The following is a 16,799-nucleotide window of genomic DNA, read 5'->3' on the forward strand; positions in this document are numbered from 1 at the left end:
TGGTGAAATGAATAGATAGGAAGCGCCAGATATTTTGGAGCGAAACGTTCCGACGCGTCCGGACGCTCGTAATGTAGCATTACCGTTACTTTTAAATCGAGGCCATCTTATTTTCCATTGCAAAGTTTTGTCCTCGACGAGTAGACGGTGTACGACATCTTGAGATTTAGAATCTCAGTTTATTGCCATTTTAGTTCATGTAATCCCACCATTTGCACCACCAACCAGAGCCCGTTCACGAAAACTCTCGGCTAAGCCCATATATGTACGTACCAGATTGATGGGCCGAGGCCCACACAAGGCCCACTACGGCTAGTAGTAGTATCAGCCTGACAGCCCAGCAGCAATTCCAGCCTTTTGGTTATTGGGAAAACCGTGGGCTCTCGTCCACCGTTCGCGAGTCCGCTGGACCAAGCGGTGCGTCGCGCTTCCACGCAGCTCCGCCGCCGCCGCGCCCCCTTCCCCTTCTCCCTCACCTCGCCGCCCCCACGGACCACGCCAATGGCCGCCGCCGCCTCGGTGCCCTAGACTCGCGTTGCCCGCCGCTCCGAGCGAGCCCAGATGCTCTCCCTGGGCGCCATTCGCAAGCTCTGCGCCGCCTTCGACGCCGTCGCGCTCACAGTCATCGCCGCGGGGCTCTCTCGGCCGCCCTCTGGCCGCCACCCATTCTCCTCCGCGCACGCGCACTCCCCGTATCCCGCCGACTTCCCCACCATCGCGGCCTGCCGCGCCGCAGTCTCCGCCTCCAAGGGCAGCAGCCGCAGCAGCAGCCGTCGCCGCCAGCCGTCCCCCTCCCCCTCATCCTCCCCCGCCGCCGCCGCCAAGGAGGAGGAGCAGCCGGTGCTGGTCAGGATCAAGCACGAGCGGGACCCGGAGCGGCTGTACGAGCTGTTCAGGGCCAATGCGCACAACCGCCTGCTGGTGGAGAACCGCTTCGCGTTCGAGGACACGGTGGCGCGCCTGGCAGGTGCTCGACGGAATGATCTCGTGGAGGAGATCCTCGAGCAGCATAAGGCGCTGCCCCAGGGGAGGCGCGAAGGGTTCGTGGTCAGGATCATCGGCCTCTACGGGAAGGCCGGGATGCCGGACCACGCTCTGCGAACATTCCAGGAGATGGGGATGTACGGATGCCCGCGCACAGCCAAGTCCCTCAATGCCGCCATGAAGGTTCTGATACGAGCACGGCTCTTTGATGAGGCCCTGCGGCTGTTTGAGGGATCAGAGAAGTATGGCGTTGATCTGGATGACATCTCGTATAACACGGTGGTGAAGATGTTTTGCGACATGGGGGAATTGCGTGCAGCTTACCGGGCTATGCAGATGATGGAGGAGGCAGGTGTGCGACCAGATGTCATCACGTACACGACGCTCATGGCTGCGTTTTATAAGTACGGCCAGCGTGAGGTTGGGGATGGTTTGTGGAACCTCATGAGGCTGAGGGGTTGCAACCCAACACTTACTAGCTACAATGTGAGGATCCAATTCCTGATTAACAGGAGAAGGGGCTGGGAGGCAAATGATTTGGTGCGGAAAATGTATGCAGCAGGGATCAAACCAGATGAGATCACATACAATCTAATTATCAAGGGTTTCTTCATGATGGGTGAGCATGAGATGGCCACGACGGTGTTTGGTGCTATGCATGGGAGAGGATGCAAGCCAAACAGTAAGGTTTACCAGACAATGGTCCATTACCTCTGTGAGAAAAGGGACTTTGATTTGGCATTCAGGTTTTGCAAGGATAGCATGGAGAAGAACTGGTTTCCCAGTGTTGATACTATTAACCAGCTGTTGAAAGGCCTCATGGCAATCTCAAAGGATAGGAATGCGAGAGAGATAATGAAGTTGGTTACTGGGAGAAAACCTTCGTATTCAGATGATGACATAATGGTCTTCAAAGACATATTGTCTCATGGAAAGGCTGGAAGATAAGTTGGTGACTGGATTGGAAATTTTGCTGTAAATTGACCACATGTAACTGTAAGGCTGTTTTTGACATTCTTTTATCACTTTGTTTTCACAGTCAAGTTGAAATGAGGTAGATCAAGGGGTTTTGAATAATGAATCATCTTTTCAGACTCCTCATATATCAATTGTTTCTGCTTAAAAGAACTTGTTGTAAGTTATAGAGAGCCTTTACCTCTAGCAGAAATATAACAGATGGCAAAGACTTTAAGAGCTGAAGATTATATATTATACTTTTCATTAGCTAATGTTTTGAAATTTCATAAAAAGGTTGTATTCAGAATAATTGAACATATCTACATAAGAACGTTTCAAAATACAGTTCTGCTGAATGTTGATGAAGTAATATGTGTAATATACCAAACTGTAGTTGGGAAAACCTGATCGTGTTGTCCTAAAAGAAGATATATTTTTACTATGCCTCAATTTTTCCCTACCCAAAAATAGATGATTCTTTTGACTTTTGAAAAGACATATTATGATGTAAACAAAATCATTTGAATTTTTTTTATGAGCCATATGATAGTTACAATAGTTGTCAAATTCGTCTTGCATGTTTCCTGTTAAAAATATCAAGTTTCTTGACATCACTGTTCGAATTTGTCACTGATCATACCAGTTTTCAGTACCAGAGTTACTACTCATCACTGACTGACACTGACTAAAAAATAGCTAACATGGCATACTTCTTTGATGCATCCACCTCGTCGATGCATCAGTTCAGATTCATTATTAATGTCTGTTGCTAAAAGTAAAACATATTAATGTTACTAGGATAATTTATTATAGTTCTTAGATTGTGAAGTTTTTGCACGTAGGGTATGTAATATGATAGGAACATTGTGATTCTTAACATGGTTGAAATGCCAGTGAATAGCTTCTAGCTATAAGCCTTAATGTGTGCAATTGTACATTACTTTCTGATTATTTTCATGGATCAGAATATGACTTAACACTTATCGTTCAGTCATCATCACTTTGAAATTCACATGTATATTTTATCATGTTTGTGCCAATATGGGGACAGCTCTTTTACCCCCTAGCCATGTAGCTTTAAGATTTACTATCTGCTACATTACTAGATTGTTTTTAGAAGGTATCTCATGAGTCATCTCAGGCTCTCAGGATAGAATCCTGCATTCTGCTGAAATGTGAAATACCAGTGAATAACTGAAAGTAAAAAAACTTGAGATAAACTTAAAAGATTACAGTAGTGCTTGTCTTAAAATCCCACGCTTCTTGAAACAAACTATCAGATACATGGATCCTAGAAATTCCATTATAACAAGCTGAATATGCACTTTTTAAGACCCTTTCAGTTCGATGCCAATTGATACTAGAGCAGTACTACTGTGGGTTCTTCTTTCTTTGCAGCTTGCAGTCAGCTGACAGTCTTTGACATGCTTGACTCAAAGCATATGACAGTGGAAATTGTGGGATGGAATTGTATAAGTTCAAGCAGCATCGACATCAGAATTCAGAATGACTGGATGTCCTGAGGTAGGAAAAAGGTGGTTATTAGCAATTTAGTTGACTTGTGATACACAACTCAACTGGATACCACAACATACATGTCATAATTAGTTATTTACGTTCACTGGTCAGCAATTACTCAACTATATGCAGGCAGTGAAATGCCAATGATGCTCTAGTGTCCTCTGCGTGATATTCTCTATATCTTTATTTTCAACATAGCCATTCTGCATGAGAATTTCTTAGTTCACTGAAGCACACTTCTTTACAGAAAAAGAGAGAGCTGGTTTCATCCTTCTTACTCTTCATTGGCAATTGATCTTCAACTGCCCATTAAAGTATAATAGCACATATCAATTTGCAATTTGCAGTGTAACATCTTTGCTCTCGTAGGTTGAGTTATCCTTCCCTCTTTTCTGCAGGCAGACATTCGGAAAACCTCATCTATTCCTGTAATTATGTTGTATGGAAGCCTTGAAGGAAAGAACGCCTAAGCCTATGGAATGGATTGATCATGGCAAAGCAAGCACCTGCTGTAGATTTCTGTATGCAACAACCTTGTAGCATAGCCGTATACTGCTAGCTCTGGTAGTGTGTCAGTAGTGTATCACCGTTTACTGCTAAGCTCTGAGACAGTGTAGTTGTATATCATCTCGCTGGACCTGTAAATTTCCAGTATCACTCCCTAGGCTTTCTTGTTTGCGTGTGTTGTGAAATAAAATTGCATTATCAGTTTTCTATTGATCTGTGGCCATTTCCTCTTGTATGCTTGATCACATTGGCATTTTTATCATTTGCTATATATCATATGAAAAGTAAAATGCGGTAATAATACAGTACCAAGAAACGTTTTGATAACAGATGCATTCTTCATTCCAGTGCAGTTTTGTATTATTGCATGTAATCAATCTTTTTTTCTCCTTTTTTACAAAGATGGCATCCGCTTACACCAGCATGCTCACATTCACACATGCAAATACTATCAACGGAGAAACACACCTTATATATACTCACTTGTCATAAATAATTGATGCTTTGGACAATCTTTAAAAGACAACTTCAACTAATACTCATTTCTTATGAAAATGTTTATGAAACATAAAGGTATACTCTTATGAAATTAATTTTTTATATAAATCTACGCATATCATTTTCAAATATCCAAGCTCAACCAAAAAAAAATATGTGCAAACAAAGTTTATAATGATTGACTTGGGTAACCCCAAATTAGCACATTGGCCGGTTCTAGTTATATTCCCAAGCTGGCCATTCCTGCTGAATCTCGGAATGAAATTACCCGTCGCATCATTCCCGGTTTCCCACTCGCCACCCACCATTCCCTCTCCCGAATCCCGAACAAATATGGCCCACATGTCAGAACCAATGTCTTTGTGGGCTCCAGGTGTCGGTGGTACATCCTGGGAATATTCTCTCCACAAATCCTCAATTCTCCAATCCAGAGTCCACACTCCAGGCCCGAAAGCAAAACGGGGAGGAGCACGCCATGGAGAAAAAACCTCGAGCCGCCGCCGGCGGCGGCGACGACGGAGGCGGCAGCCGCGGCGAGGCCTCCGGAAGCTCTGAAGGTGGAGGTCTGGTCGAAAGGCTCCCCGAGGCGCTCCTGGTGGAGGTGCTCGGCCGGCTCGAGGTGGACGACGCCTGCTCCGCCGCTGCGTCCTGCCGGGCGCTCCGCGGCGCCGCTTCCGCCGCCATCTCCGCCATCACAACCATCGATCTCTCTGTGAGACTCCCCTTCCGTGCCCCGCCCTCCGCTCCGCCGTACCGTCCCGAACGGTTTCCCCTAAACGCTGGGGTTTGCTCGCTCGCTATCGCAGGCGTTTGCTCCGTCGAACGCGATCCTGAGCAGGATTCTCGCGGGGAACGGCGCGGTCCGCAGCCTCACCGTCAATTGCAGCCTCCTCGACGACTCCGCGGCCTCTGTCATCGCGAAGGGTAGCCTCCGCGAGCTCTCGCTTCTGAAGTGCTCGTTCACGATGAGCTTCTTTATGGCTATTGGTGAGAGATGCGGCAATTTAAGGTATGGTTTTCAGCACTGGCTTGTTTATGCCTGAATTACTATATGCATGCGAATGCATTCTTCAACTTGTTTATGCCTTATTACTATATCTACATGCACGCGAATGCATTTCTTCAAAAGTTTGCACCAGGAACTATGCACATTCCAGTTTATTCTCGGTGTTTGTTGCACCGAAACGAAATTATGGAAAACTAGAAGTTATGATTGGAGTTTCGAGCCATTTTTTCAAGTCAGAGCGAAATCTGAGTATGCTTTAAACTATTAAATTCAGATCATTAAAGCTGGAGATGGCAGTTGCCCCAGAAGTTTTGTATCCTCGTTACTCTGGATTTGGTACTTGCCTAGCACGTATCTACGCGGGATGTGGTTGCTTGGAGGTGAGAGATATTTGTCCTTGCTTATGATACCCTTTCTCACTTAAAAACATAGCCATTTGTGGTGATATCACATATCTGAAAAATTGTTCAGCTTCAGTATGTTTCAGTGGCAAAGCGTAGAGTAGATTGCATAATATTAACCGTAGTCTTGCAATAATGATATGGAGCTATCTAAAGATGTTTTTTTAATTTGGTCGCTGGGTCTAAGATATCTTAATTTTCAATCTTTTGATCCAGACTCTTTGGGTGAAGTTCCCTCTGCTAGATCCGCGCACTGCTGAGTATGAGAATGGGATGCATTTTATTCCTAGTACCGTCAAGGAACTGTTGCTGCAACCTGTGTCTCATTTGCGGGCAAAGACGGTCTTCACTAAAACCACATCTCTGAAAAAACACATCACTGACAGTTTGGGATCACTCTCTTTAGTTCTTGACACAATAACGGATGAGCTTGTTATCTTGATCACCAGTAATGTCCGTAACTTAGTTGAGCTCTGCCTGGAAGATGGACCTGTTACCCAACCAAATTTGCCTGAAGATTTGACCAATATCGGCCTTCAAGCTCTTGGCTTGTGCCACAACTTGAGACATTTATCGCTGACACGTCGTTACTGTGATTTCAGACGTGTAAATGACTTTGGGATACTGATGCTTGCTGATGGATGCAAGCAACTCAGAACCATTAGATTTGGTGGCTTTTCTAAAGTAAGCGATGCAGGGTATGCAGCCCTTCTCCATTCTGGCAAGGACCTGAAGAAATTTGAGGTCAGTAATGGCTCCTGCTTGTCAGACTTGGCATGCCTTGATCTTGATAAGGCAGCTCCGAATATTACAGAAGTGAGATTGCTTAATTGTGCTCTCCTAACTAGTGATACAGCCATATCTCTCGCACCCTGCACTAACTTAAAGGTTCTTGATCTATCTGGTTGCAAGAGCATTGCAGACTCTGGCTTGGTTTCCATCTCACAGCTTTCCAGGCTAACTCTACTGGACCTTGCTGGAGCTGACATCACTGATGCTGGTTTATCAGCACTTGGGAATGGGAGGTGCCTGATATCTTCTTTGTGCTTGAGAGGGTGCAGAAGGATTGGCAGTAATGGAATAGCTTCACTGTTGTGCGGGACTGGTACCATCAACAAAACTTTAGTGTCACTTGACATTGGGAATGTGCCGAGGATATCATGTCGAGCTGTGACAGTGATCGTCAAGAACTGTGAGCAGCTAAGCAGCCTGTGTCTGCGGAACTGCCTCCTCATAACCGATTCATCTCTTGAGGTGCTAGGTTCGATGGGCCGTGACTCCAGTAAATGTTCCCTGAGAATGCTTGATCTCGCCTACTGCAGTAAGTTGTCTCGTAACTTCCTGAGACTCTTTGAGCCACCATTGTTTCGAGGCCTGCGGTGGCTTGGCGTTGGGAAGAATGTGGTTCAACGTCGTGGCTGCAGTCCAACGGTTGCAGAGCTTCTGGAGCAGAAGCCAGGATTGACTATATGTGGCAATGCGTGCGACATGGGCTGCAGGAACAAGTGCCATCCTGATATTCGTTTTATTCAGTAGATGTGTTGTTATTGCCATTCGAGTTGCTGTTGTAATGTTCTGTTCATTCTTTAACAAAACTAATCTAGGATTAACCTGTGGCAACGCTTGTGACATGGGCTGCAGGAACAAGCGTCATCCTGATATTCATTTTCTTCAGTAGATGTGGTGTTAGTCGCTCGAGATGATGTTTCAATGTTTGAACAGAACTAAACTAGTATGTGGTGTGTTATTGCTTGCAATGAAGAACCATTCATGTGTACTTTCTAAGTTTCGTTTGTGTGATTGTTTGCAATGAAGAACCATTCGTTGTCTTGTCTTGAAGACCTCCTCTTCAACAAAACCTCCTCCTTGTCTTGAAGACTTGACATTCAGATGTAACCTCTTGTCTTCAAAACGTCACAAGATCACTGTGATCCTATGGATAACGGATAAGTTCAAGGGATCACGTCAAGCTTTGTGCTGCCATGTGCCCATGCTCATCAATCATGGGAAAACACCGAACTGCTTTGACAAAGCAGCAGGCTAACAGCACGGCGAGAAATGGTTTCAAGTTTTGCTAAGCATAGTAAAATCGCAAACCACCATCAATATCCATTTGCGAGACAAATAGAATAACTAGGGGGAGGACGAACTTTACAGACCAACTTCAGCACAAGTGGGATTTGGCACGGAATCGAGCAAATCATCATTTTTGCCTAGATAGTTTGAAGTAACTCAAGAGCAGCCGTATATAGCCGATAGCACATAATAGATTGCATGCAAAAAAATTGCCTCGGGATACAAGAAGCTATTTCCAAAAATCTCCACAGATGAGAGCAGCAGCAGGATCATGGCAGGTGAACTACATGAAAGCACCTCGCCCTCCTCTCCTGGTTGCGGGTCTCTCATAGCTTGTGTTGATCTTCTCAACCAACTCGTTCATTGTGCTGCAAGTAAAAAAAAGATGAAATCAGCATAGGTGAAATTTCAAGCAAAGAATGATCTAGGGTATAGAAGAATTAAGGTATTAACAAAGGAACTTCATCTGGTAAAGAAGTGACTGCATACCTTGAACAGTTAGTGAACATAGCAAGGTAAGTCATGAGGAGAGTGTCGTTGTATTCCTGGAAAGAATGAATTATATCAGCATAATTAAACATACAGTGTTAAATATGACAGAAAATTAAAGCTAATTGATTTTTCAGGCAAGGATAGCTGGATTCGCTATTTTAAATAATGGTATTCATGAGGAAATGTGTCTCTCCATATAGAAAGAGAAAGGACTTCTATGTAAGGTGAGTACCACTAAACTTAGCATACCATTAAGAAGTCATCTTGGAATTTCTGTGACTCCATAGCCGGTAGCCTTCTTACGAGGCTTGAGACTTGTCTAAGCAGCGAATTATCCACTGGAATCTCACCTGCAGCCAAAGAAAAGAATTTCAGTTGAATTACTGATGCCAAAGTGGGCCATTAATAAATTTGGGTAATTAAAGTTCTAAAGGATTAGGTTGAAAGACAGAAGGAAACATGAGAAAGATTAAAACATTGTTTCAGTGGTGAAAGATAAATAACCATAGCACTTCATACACGTACAGACCTTTTTGCATGGCAACAAGATACTGATGGATAACACGGACCCTGCTATTGAGCATCTTGATGGCACTGTGTATTCCTGTAAGATGAGCAGCCACTGCATAAAGCATCAATCAGTATAATTCTGTCCAGAAACATATACCTTGGGTACTATGACTCAAAAGGTTAAAAGAAACCAAGGTGAGGGAGGGCACCCCCCTGGTTGTCTTAAGACATGGGCTTAAAAGAAGAATCCTTACACTGAGTTGCCGCTGAGCCGCCATCAGATGGTTTGAGATGGGCAACATGGTCTACAGATATCCTCTCAGCTTCCACAGTCTTTGATCAAGCAAACTAATAGTGTTAAAAAAACAGAACATTTATAGATAAACAAACACAAGGGGTGAACACACACCTCAATTGTATAATTTGATCTGACAAAGATGAGCTGAGGACTTCCATCGATGACATGCAACTCTTAAAATTACAGAAAATAAAAAAGGAATTAGCATCCAAATAGGTAAAAAAAAGGAGCGAGACAAGAACTTTGTACATTTAAAAAACTTAAGTGATTTAAGTATGAGAAGAATTCAAGGGCTATCCATGTTATACTAATACGGTAGTACTTAATGACTAATGTAGCTAAACATTGGCACCTGGGGAAGGAATTTTAGGATCACTGGATATCAAATAAATAAATGAACGCAATGTGCCATAATCACAAGGCAGAAAGAAGATTTAATTTATGTTTACATCATCATCTCACTTCATAAATATCCTTTGTTGCTCTAAACTATGAAGTTAAAGAGCAATATAGTAACTACGATGTCAGGGTGACTTGGCGATCTAAAATGCTCAGATTTGGAGTTAGGTAACTGATGTGAACCGAAAATCAAGCGCCAATAGTAACGGATTTAGGGTCAGGAGAAGCAAGTTGCAATACATTCAATGGTCCCAAACTTAAGATTACATTAGCTTACCACTCTCATAGATAGTCACGGGGAGGTCCTTCTGGGAGAGGTTGATTGCAGGATTTAATAGAAGATAAACAGGGCTTTCGTTAATGTCCATCAACTGGATAACACATGTTAAAGAAGGTTATACAGAGGCAACTGAATATATCCATCACAGATCAAACAAATATATTGCTGACAAGCAATTCGTCCACTACAATCAAGTCAAAATCAAAGATCCACCATTCATTCAGCCATACAAACTCAGGTAATGTTCTATAGCGGTAAGTAATATATATATTTGCTGGCACGAGATAAGCAATACATATTTTTTGCATAAGTGGGAAACTTAGGATTAAGGAAATTCTCAAATATCATAGCTACTGATAGAACAATTCTCTGATTTCTACTTAGATAATCCTACCTCGTAGTTAGGCTTTGAAAAATGTAAGTAATGTGACATTTTCAGTTGTTAATCTTGCAGCAGTATATTTTTTATTTTAAACGTGAAACTTTAAGAGCGCCTTATTAGAAGCATAAATGGGTTACATTATTAGGTTCTCAGCAGTAATAGTTACTAACCATCTGCTTCATAACCAATTAATACTGCAGTGAGAGAATTCCCACATTCCACAAGTTAGTCAGTTTCTTCCCTTGTTTTACTAGCAGGAACATGAAAATAGGCCTACCGCATAACAATAAAAATCCCTAGGTGCTACCAGCCCTTTGCAGCAACAAGTATACTAACTGTAAATTAGATCCGAAACCCACACTTTCTTCATAACACGAGCAAACACTAATGCCCAAGCACAATGTCGCAGCCTCTCAGATAGTCAGATTAAGCACTTGAAGAGAAGGTTCTAAGAACTCACGGCTTTGTGGATTTGCATGTCCGTGTCCTGCACATCACTTCCAGTGGAGTACCATCCCAGCACGTAGAAGTCGGGGAACACCTTCTTATCTGCACAGCCACAATCGTAACAAGCACTCATCAAACGATCCAACAAACCCTAGCATTCCCTAGAATTCCAAGCGTCATCAAACCCTAAAAATTCCCTAGATTTGAGTACGAGCTTACAGAGCTCCTGCTTCTTCTCGAGGAAGGTGCGGTCGAGGGTGCCGGAGACGGGGTCGAGCACGAGCTCGAAGCTGTTGAAGATCTCCACCGTCCGCCCGCGCTGCACCCCGATCACGCACCCGAACACCCTCGGCGGCTGCCCCGCCGCCGCCCCGGACGAGGAGGAGCTGTCCCCGGAGCAGGCGGCCTGGGCCTTGACGCGGGTGTGGTGGTCCGAGACGTTCACAATGACGAGGGGGTGGAGCTTGAAGGTGAGGCCGCTGCTGGAGGCGGCGGACGCAGCCGCAGGGGCGGGCGCTTGGCCAGCGGCCGTGGCGGGGTCGGAGGGCGCCGACATCGTCGGAGCCGGGGGAGGGAGAGGAGGGAGGCGTGACCTAGGTAGCGCCGGCGGGGATTGCGACGGCGACGGGCAGGATGCGAGGTGGGGTTGGGGGTTTTGCGCTGTGGGCGTTGGCTTTTGGCGTGCTTAGGTTTTGGGCTTGCGCGGCGTGAGGGGCCGAGACGGTTTTCGTCTCGTGTTGGGCTGGAGAGGTTGTTGGGCTTTGTGGGCTGGGCTGGAGCTTGGTGGAGCTCTCAGATGGGCCGGTTGGTGTAGATGGAAGTAGAACTACGTCTTCTGGGTCGTCCGATGAGCTTCGAGAGCAGCATCTCCGACGCTGAAGCTGCGATTCCGGCAGCTCCGCTCCTCCATCGACGCGCCGGCGGCATGATTCCACCACCGCCATTTCACCCCTCCCCTCCCCTGATGTCTCTGCTGTGTTTCAGTCTTACCACCGAGGAGGCTTTGGGCAGTGAGAGCTCGTAAGCTCGCAGCGTGCTAGGACAAGGGGGCTTTCGGCGACAGCTCGGCAGGCCAGCGAGGAGGCGGGTACAGGCCGGCGAGTTGACCCGCGAAGGTCGGCGACGTGACACGTTCCCAGCGCCACCACCGTGAATTCTGCAAAGGTGAGGTTTCATCTCCCTCCCTCCCTCCCTCTCTGTAATCTGTACCAGTACTGAATAATGCAGCTAGGAACCGCTTTCCTAGAATTATTTAGCAATCTGTTAGATAAAAGAATTTTCTCTTTGCAGTTAGGAGTTTAGAATGGTAAGAAGGCGAAGCAAATAAAGTTAATGCCTCCTACCGCAAGAAACTAGTGACTTGCTGGAGTCTAGAAACTTATTTGGTAATTGGTTAGCGCCGGATGGGTGGCCAAAGGATGCCAAAATTCCATGCCAGTTGATTGGGTTCCTTCAGCGAAAACTCTATATAGTTTTTTTGAAAAAAAGAATCGACCAAGGAGTTTCTAGAAGTTTTCAATTACCAAACTGAGTGTCAACTATCAAGCAGGTACCATCTCCACCTTAAGAGCAACACATGCAGTAGCCCAAACTAGCATATATTTTGAAGAAACCAAGATGCTTCCCTGATGAAAGCTTATTCCAAGTTTCTAACACAACAAAAACTCAAATACAATGAGTTTATAGTGCTTCTATAATTACTCAAACCAAGTGTCTAGCTGCTAGCGTTAACCTTTACATAGAAAAAGCTGCTAATTTTTCTCGAACACACAAGAGAGCTGCGTATCATTTATATTAAGAAGAAGATATAGAAAAAGCTGCTAGCGTCAACCCTTTATACACCGCATATGCTGCATACACTAACTGGCTTGCTTTCTCAATATAGAGTTGGGAAGCTGCTGTAGTGCCACCACCTGCCACTATAGACCAGTCTCACCATGACTGCCGCTGAGAAGCCACCACCAAATCCCAATCCAATGAACAAATGCAACATGATGTCATCAAACCGCTCACCCTTAGATTTTGACGCCGGTGGAGTGAATGGTTTTGGATCCTTTGGAGGTGAACCTGCCAGGGTGCATTGTATAGGAATGGGGCAGCCGTAAAGTCCTTCGTTCCCTTGGAAAGAGCTACTAGGAAATGTGGAGATTTGAGGACCCGAAGGTATCCTACCGCTCAGGGTGTTGTATGACAGGTTTAGCCACTCGAGAGACGTCAAAGACATTGCCAACTCCTGCGGTATTTCCCCTGACAGCCTATTCCATGAGAGATCGAGTGACTCAAGGTGAACCAGATTGCCAAGCTCGTGTGGAATCTCGCCCGTGAAGGAGTTTCCCGACATGTTGAGTACATGCAGCGCACTCAGCTTTCCGATGGTCGTGGGGATGAGACCATGGAATCTGTTGTGAGAAAGGTCAATCAACACAAAGTCAGTCTGGATTTCAGACACATCAATGTACAGCTCTTTCATTTCAATGTCAACCACCAGCAGGTATGGACAGAACCATTCTTCACTCTCTGGACTTGTAGCATAAATCCCACCACCACTTCCTGCTGGATGAATCATGAGCTTTGAATTCTGAAATAAATTCGTGGGCAAGGCACCATTGAACCTGTTGTTTGCGATATCAATGATTTGTAGATCCTGGAAATACTCCAAGGTCGAGTTCTCTTCAATACTTGGCAATGAACCATAGAATTGGTTCGATCTCAAGACTAGGATACGAAGGTTAGGTAGCTCTCCTGTCCAATATGGAAAAGAATCAGTAATAAAATTTTCACCAACATCCAGGAAGACTAGTTCTTGGCAGCTGGACAGCGACCTCGGCAGATGCCCTGTGATCTGATTTCTACTTAAATCGATCAAGTGTAAAGAACACCCCTCCTCAACATTATCAGGCCATACTCCAGTAAGGTCATTTCCTCTCAATCTTAGGACGTCCAAGCTTTTGCAATTCAGAAGATATGACGGAACTGGACCGCTGAAATTGTTATTAGACAAATCGATAATCCTAAGACTATCACTAGTGCTGCACTCTGATAGAGGTACGGGGCCACTTATCTCATTGTTAGACAGATTGATAGAATTGGCTGCCCGAAACTGCTGAGTGAAATTGCTGGAAGGGATAGAGGAGAATCTGTTGTGTGAGTAATCCTGGTTGAGGCCAGCGGCTACGAGAGGTACTGCCCCATGAAGCATGTTGTAGCTCAGATCGATATACATGACTGTGGTGTTGGCCAGGGGCTGTGCAACTGCTGTAAATTTGTTGTGCGACAGGTTCAATATGCGAACTACCTTGCTCCATATCCAACTAGGAATCTCCCCACTAATTTGATTCCATGAGAGGTCTAGTCCACTTAGGTGTGACTGGTCAGTTTTTAAAGGATAGGTACCTAACCAAGAACTGGTGCTATTGCTACTGCTACTGTTTTCTGCATTTGATGCATGCCAAGCAACAGAGAATAAGTTATTATTTGATGCTGACAACCATGAGATGTTCCTTAGCCTGAAATAGGAGAACAGCTCCAATGTACCTGTGAAGTAGTTGTGGTCAAGACTCAGGCTTTCAAGAGATGCAAGCCAACCAAATGATTTAGGAACTGGACCGCATAGGTGGTTGCCACTTAAGATGACTTCAGTTAACGTCAATGATGGATTTGAGAATTCTCCAAGAGCACCCGAAAATTGATTTCTGCTGAGGTCTAGCCTGCTAAGTGCTGGATGTGTGAACAAAGATAGAGGAATTCTTCCAGATAGAGAATTGAAGCTCAGATACAAGGACTCCAGATTATTGAGTTTTACTCTGTCACCAAGATAAATTGGCCCTGTACAAGGTTTCAGAAAACACATTTATCAGCAATAAATAAAGAAATGGAAAATATGATGTACCAAACATACAAGAAACATGCCTGTGAAATTGTTATCTGAGAGATACACAGATTCAAGCTGTGTTAAATTTGCCAGGGCTTTTATTTCGCCAGACAAACTACAGTTGACACACCTCATTATCCTTAATGATGTCAGGTTGCTGATTGTAGAAGGCAGACCCCCTGAGAAAACATTATTGCTGAGGTCCAGTTCTGTCAAGGATGTGAGATTGCCAATATAGTAGGGTATGCATCCAGAGATGTTTGCGCTCCAAAGATTCAGAACTTTGAGATTTCTGAGTTGAAGAATTTCGAGAGGGAATGTCCGGAGATTGCTGCTGCCAAGCTTTAGAACTCTTAGCGAGTGGAAGCGGGAAAAGAAACCAGGGGGATAAGTGATGGAATTGTAACTGAGATCAATTACAGATAGCCATCTTAGACCTGGCAAGGAGTTGTCGACAGGACTAGACAGGTTGCAACCAGGCATTGTAAGAACCTCAAGCCGAGGAATGGACTTGACCAGAGCTCTGAAGCACTCTGCCGCAGTGCTGGAGATTTTCACCCTATCAAGATGGAGCTTCGTTAGTTTACTGAGGTTTGCAACGATGGTCTGGAAACTCGGTTCATGGAGCCTCAATTCGTCGTTGAAGGAGAGATCAAGTGACACCAAATCTATGAGCTCGGATATGTGGATAGGGACATTGCCTGCGAGGTCGCAGTTCGACAGGCTGAGAGCGGTGACCCTCCCGGCCTTGTCACAGGTGACACCCTCCCAGTGGCTGCAGCAGTCCTTGTCAGCTTGCCATGACGGCAGTATCATGGAGGGATCATTGCTAGACAAGGAGAAGGACTGCTTCACTTCGAGGAGCACCATGGCCTGATGCGGGAGGCTCTGGAGCCCGGTATGATGCATGGTGGTGCTGTTTCCTATGGCCAGCCCGAGTGAGAAGTGGAGTTGGACTAGTAGAGGTAGGAGAAATAGAACTTGCAGCAGTGGCATGCGATGAGCCATGCCAATGATGGAAGGTGGATGCATCATTGGTTTATGCACGGAAGGGAAGGATGTGGCAAGACCTATATAGAGGAGGAATAGCCCAGCAGCTGAGGCAAGTATGGACGGAAAAGATGTTGGACCAAGACCAAGTGTCTCTCCTGTGAGTTCCAGTCCTGATTTTAGGCGTCAATCTAGTATCAGGCTGTCTTGATCAGCCCCATCCGTTCTCGTACGCACCGAGGAGAAAGAACTGCAGATTGTGAAAGATCGATTCCTGGTGACGTAGACCCAGCGTTCGCGATACAGACACGCCCACCTGAAGTCATCTTGGGCCCCATTTGTTCAACTTTGTGACCACAACGTCCTGCTGACGCCATGGTTGAGACTTGAGACCGCGTCGTTGGCATTCAATCCTCGGGTCAGTTTACTAATTCATAGTCTCAAGGTCATAGCTAGGAGTAGTCTTGCCAAATGCCAGTCATCTTTGTAACTCATGAGAGAGAGGAAGATGACAATACGGCATAACAACAGCACCATGCTTTTCTTTTCAGGCTTGTCGCTTTGTTGTTATGATATGAGATATATTGTGCTACCGCGGCCACCAAAATTTTAATATGGCTGAGTCAACTGGTCAAGTCTGTTTCACTGTGATTGGGTCAAGCCTAATTACTTTGTTTTCCAGAGTAGTCGAGTCTAACTGAAAATTTCTTCGTTCATTGCTGTCACGCTCTACTGGGTTTCTTGTGCGTTGCCCTCTGCTTTTTGGCTAAAGAAAACACACTGATCTGTGACAGGTCAACGAAGTCACAAGAGGAACCGCGTGCGAGAACCAAGCCAGCACCAAGCACAATCAGCCGTGATGTCCGATTGTCCGGTGTGAGACTGAAAACCTTTGTTAGGGTGTTTGGATACCCCATTGCTAAACTTTAGCACCTGTCATATCGGATGTTTGATACTAATTAGGAGTATTAAATATAGTCTAATTACAAAACTAATTGCACAGATGTAGTCTAATTCACGAGACAAATCTATTAAGCCTAATTAGTCCATGATTTGACAATGTGGTGCTACAGTAACCATTGCTAATGATGGATTAATTAGTCTTAGTAGATTCATCTCGCGAATTAGACTCCATCTGTGCAATTAGTTTTGTAATTAGCTCATATTTAGTTCTCCTAAT

At 45.0% G+C, this 16,799-nt stretch overlaps 4 protein-coding genes across 7 annotated transcripts; 2 read left to right on the forward strand and 2 right to left on the reverse strand.

The window, feature by feature from the left end:
- The first annotated feature begins 361 nt into the window (after positions 1-361).
- Positions 362-4,178, forward strand: LOC117859631 (uncharacterized). Of its 4 annotated transcripts, XM_034742794.2 has the most exons (3): positions 362-3,465; positions 3,710-3,776; positions 3,861-4,178. In XM_034742794.2, the coding sequence occupies exon 1, from the start codon at positions 562-564 to the stop codon at positions 1,930-1,932; it is 1,371 nt and encodes a 456-aa protein (XP_034598685.1). In that variant the 5' UTR covers positions 362-561; the 3' UTR covers positions 1,933-3,465; positions 3,710-3,776; positions 3,861-4,178. The 4 variants fall into 4 exon arrangements, with proteins under 4 accessions (XP_034598685.1, XP_034598683.1, XP_034598684.1 ...); XM_034742792.2 differs by having other exon boundaries at positions 362-3,776; XM_034742793.2 differs by having other exon boundaries at positions 3,710-4,178.
- A 724-nt stretch (positions 4,179-4,902) lies between these two features.
- LOC117860915 (F-box protein At-B) lies at positions 4,903-7,651 on the forward strand. The gene is made up of 4 exons (XM_034744342.2): positions 4,903-5,179; positions 5,274-5,476; positions 5,748-5,853; positions 6,091-7,651. Exons 1-4 carry the CDS (start codon positions 4,943-4,945, stop codon positions 7,408-7,410), a joined length of 1,866 nt encoding a protein of 621 aa, XP_034600233.1. The 5' UTR covers positions 4,903-4,942; the 3' UTR covers positions 7,411-7,651.
- A 307-nt stretch (positions 7,652-7,958) lies between these two features.
- On the reverse strand, positions 7,959-11,412 carry LOC117860916 (COP9 signalosome complex subunit 6). Its single transcript, XM_034744344.2, has 9 exons — positions 10,978-11,412; positions 10,772-10,860; positions 9,927-10,020; positions 9,362-9,423; positions 9,207-9,285; positions 8,972-9,064; positions 8,692-8,792; positions 8,440-8,495; positions 7,959-8,318 (listed from the first exon to the last, which is right to left on the reverse strand). The coding sequence occupies exons 1-9, from the start codon at positions 11,312-11,314 to the stop codon at positions 8,234-8,236; spliced, it is 996 nt and encodes a 331-aa protein (XP_034600235.1). The 5' UTR covers positions 11,315-11,412; the 3' UTR covers positions 7,959-8,233.
- A 936-nt stretch (positions 11,413-12,348) lies between these two features.
- Positions 12,349-15,655, reverse strand: LOC117860914 (uncharacterized). The gene is made up of 2 exons (XM_072294516.1): positions 14,648-15,655; positions 12,349-14,602 (listed from the first exon to the last, which is right to left on the reverse strand). Exons 1-2 carry the CDS (start codon positions 15,635-15,637, stop codon positions 12,635-12,637), a joined length of 2,958 nt encoding a protein of 985 aa, XP_072150617.1. The 5' UTR covers positions 15,638-15,655; the 3' UTR covers positions 12,349-12,634.
- Positions 15,656-16,799: the final 1,144 nt, after the last annotated feature.

Source organism: Setaria viridis, chromosome 6, assembly GCF_005286985.2.
Source record: "Setaria viridis chromosome 6, Setaria_viridis_v4.0, whole genome shotgun sequence".
Lineage (NCBI taxonomy): Eukaryota > Viridiplantae > Streptophyta > Magnoliopsida > Poales > Poaceae > Setaria > Setaria viridis.

Excerpts from the sequence above, each read along its gene's own strand:
- LOC117859631 (XM_034742792.2), top strand. The coding sequence starts at position 562 with ATGCTCTCCCTGGGCGCCATTCGCAAGCTCTGCGCCGCCTTCGACGCC.
- LOC117860916 (XM_034744344.2), bottom strand. The coding sequence starts at position 11,314 with ATGTCGGCGCCCTCCGACCCCGCCACGGCCGCTGGCCAAGCGCCCGCC. Across the intron at positions 9,424-9,926 it reads CGTGACTATCTATGAGAGTG|AGTTGCATGTCATCGATGGA; the intron begins GTAAGCTAATGT and ends TGTAATTTTAAG. Across the intron at positions 9,286-9,361 it reads GATCAAATTATACAATTGAG|ACTGTGGAAGCTGAGAGGAT; the intron begins GTGTGTGTTCAC and ends GCTTGATCAAAG.
- LOC117860914 (XM_072294516.1), bottom strand. The coding sequence starts at position 15,637 with ATGGCTCATCGCATGCCACTGCTGCAAGTTCTATTTCTCCTACCTCTA. Across the intron at positions 14,603-14,647 it reads GCATGTTTCTTGTATGTTTG|TTTCTGAAACCTTGTACAGG; the intron begins GTACATCATATT and ends TGATAAATGTGT.
- LOC117860915 (XM_034744342.2), top strand. The coding sequence starts at position 4,943 with ATGGAGAAAAAACCTCGAGCCGCCGCCGGCGGCGGCGACGACGGAGGC. Across the intron at positions 5,180-5,273 it reads TCACAACCATCGATCTCTCT|GCGTTTGCTCCGTCGAACGC; the intron begins GTGAGACTCCCC and ends TCGCTATCGCAG. Across the intron at positions 5,854-6,090 it reads CGGGATGTGGTTGCTTGGAG|ACTCTTTGGGTGAAGTTCCC; the intron begins GTGAGAGATATT and ends CTTTTGATCCAG.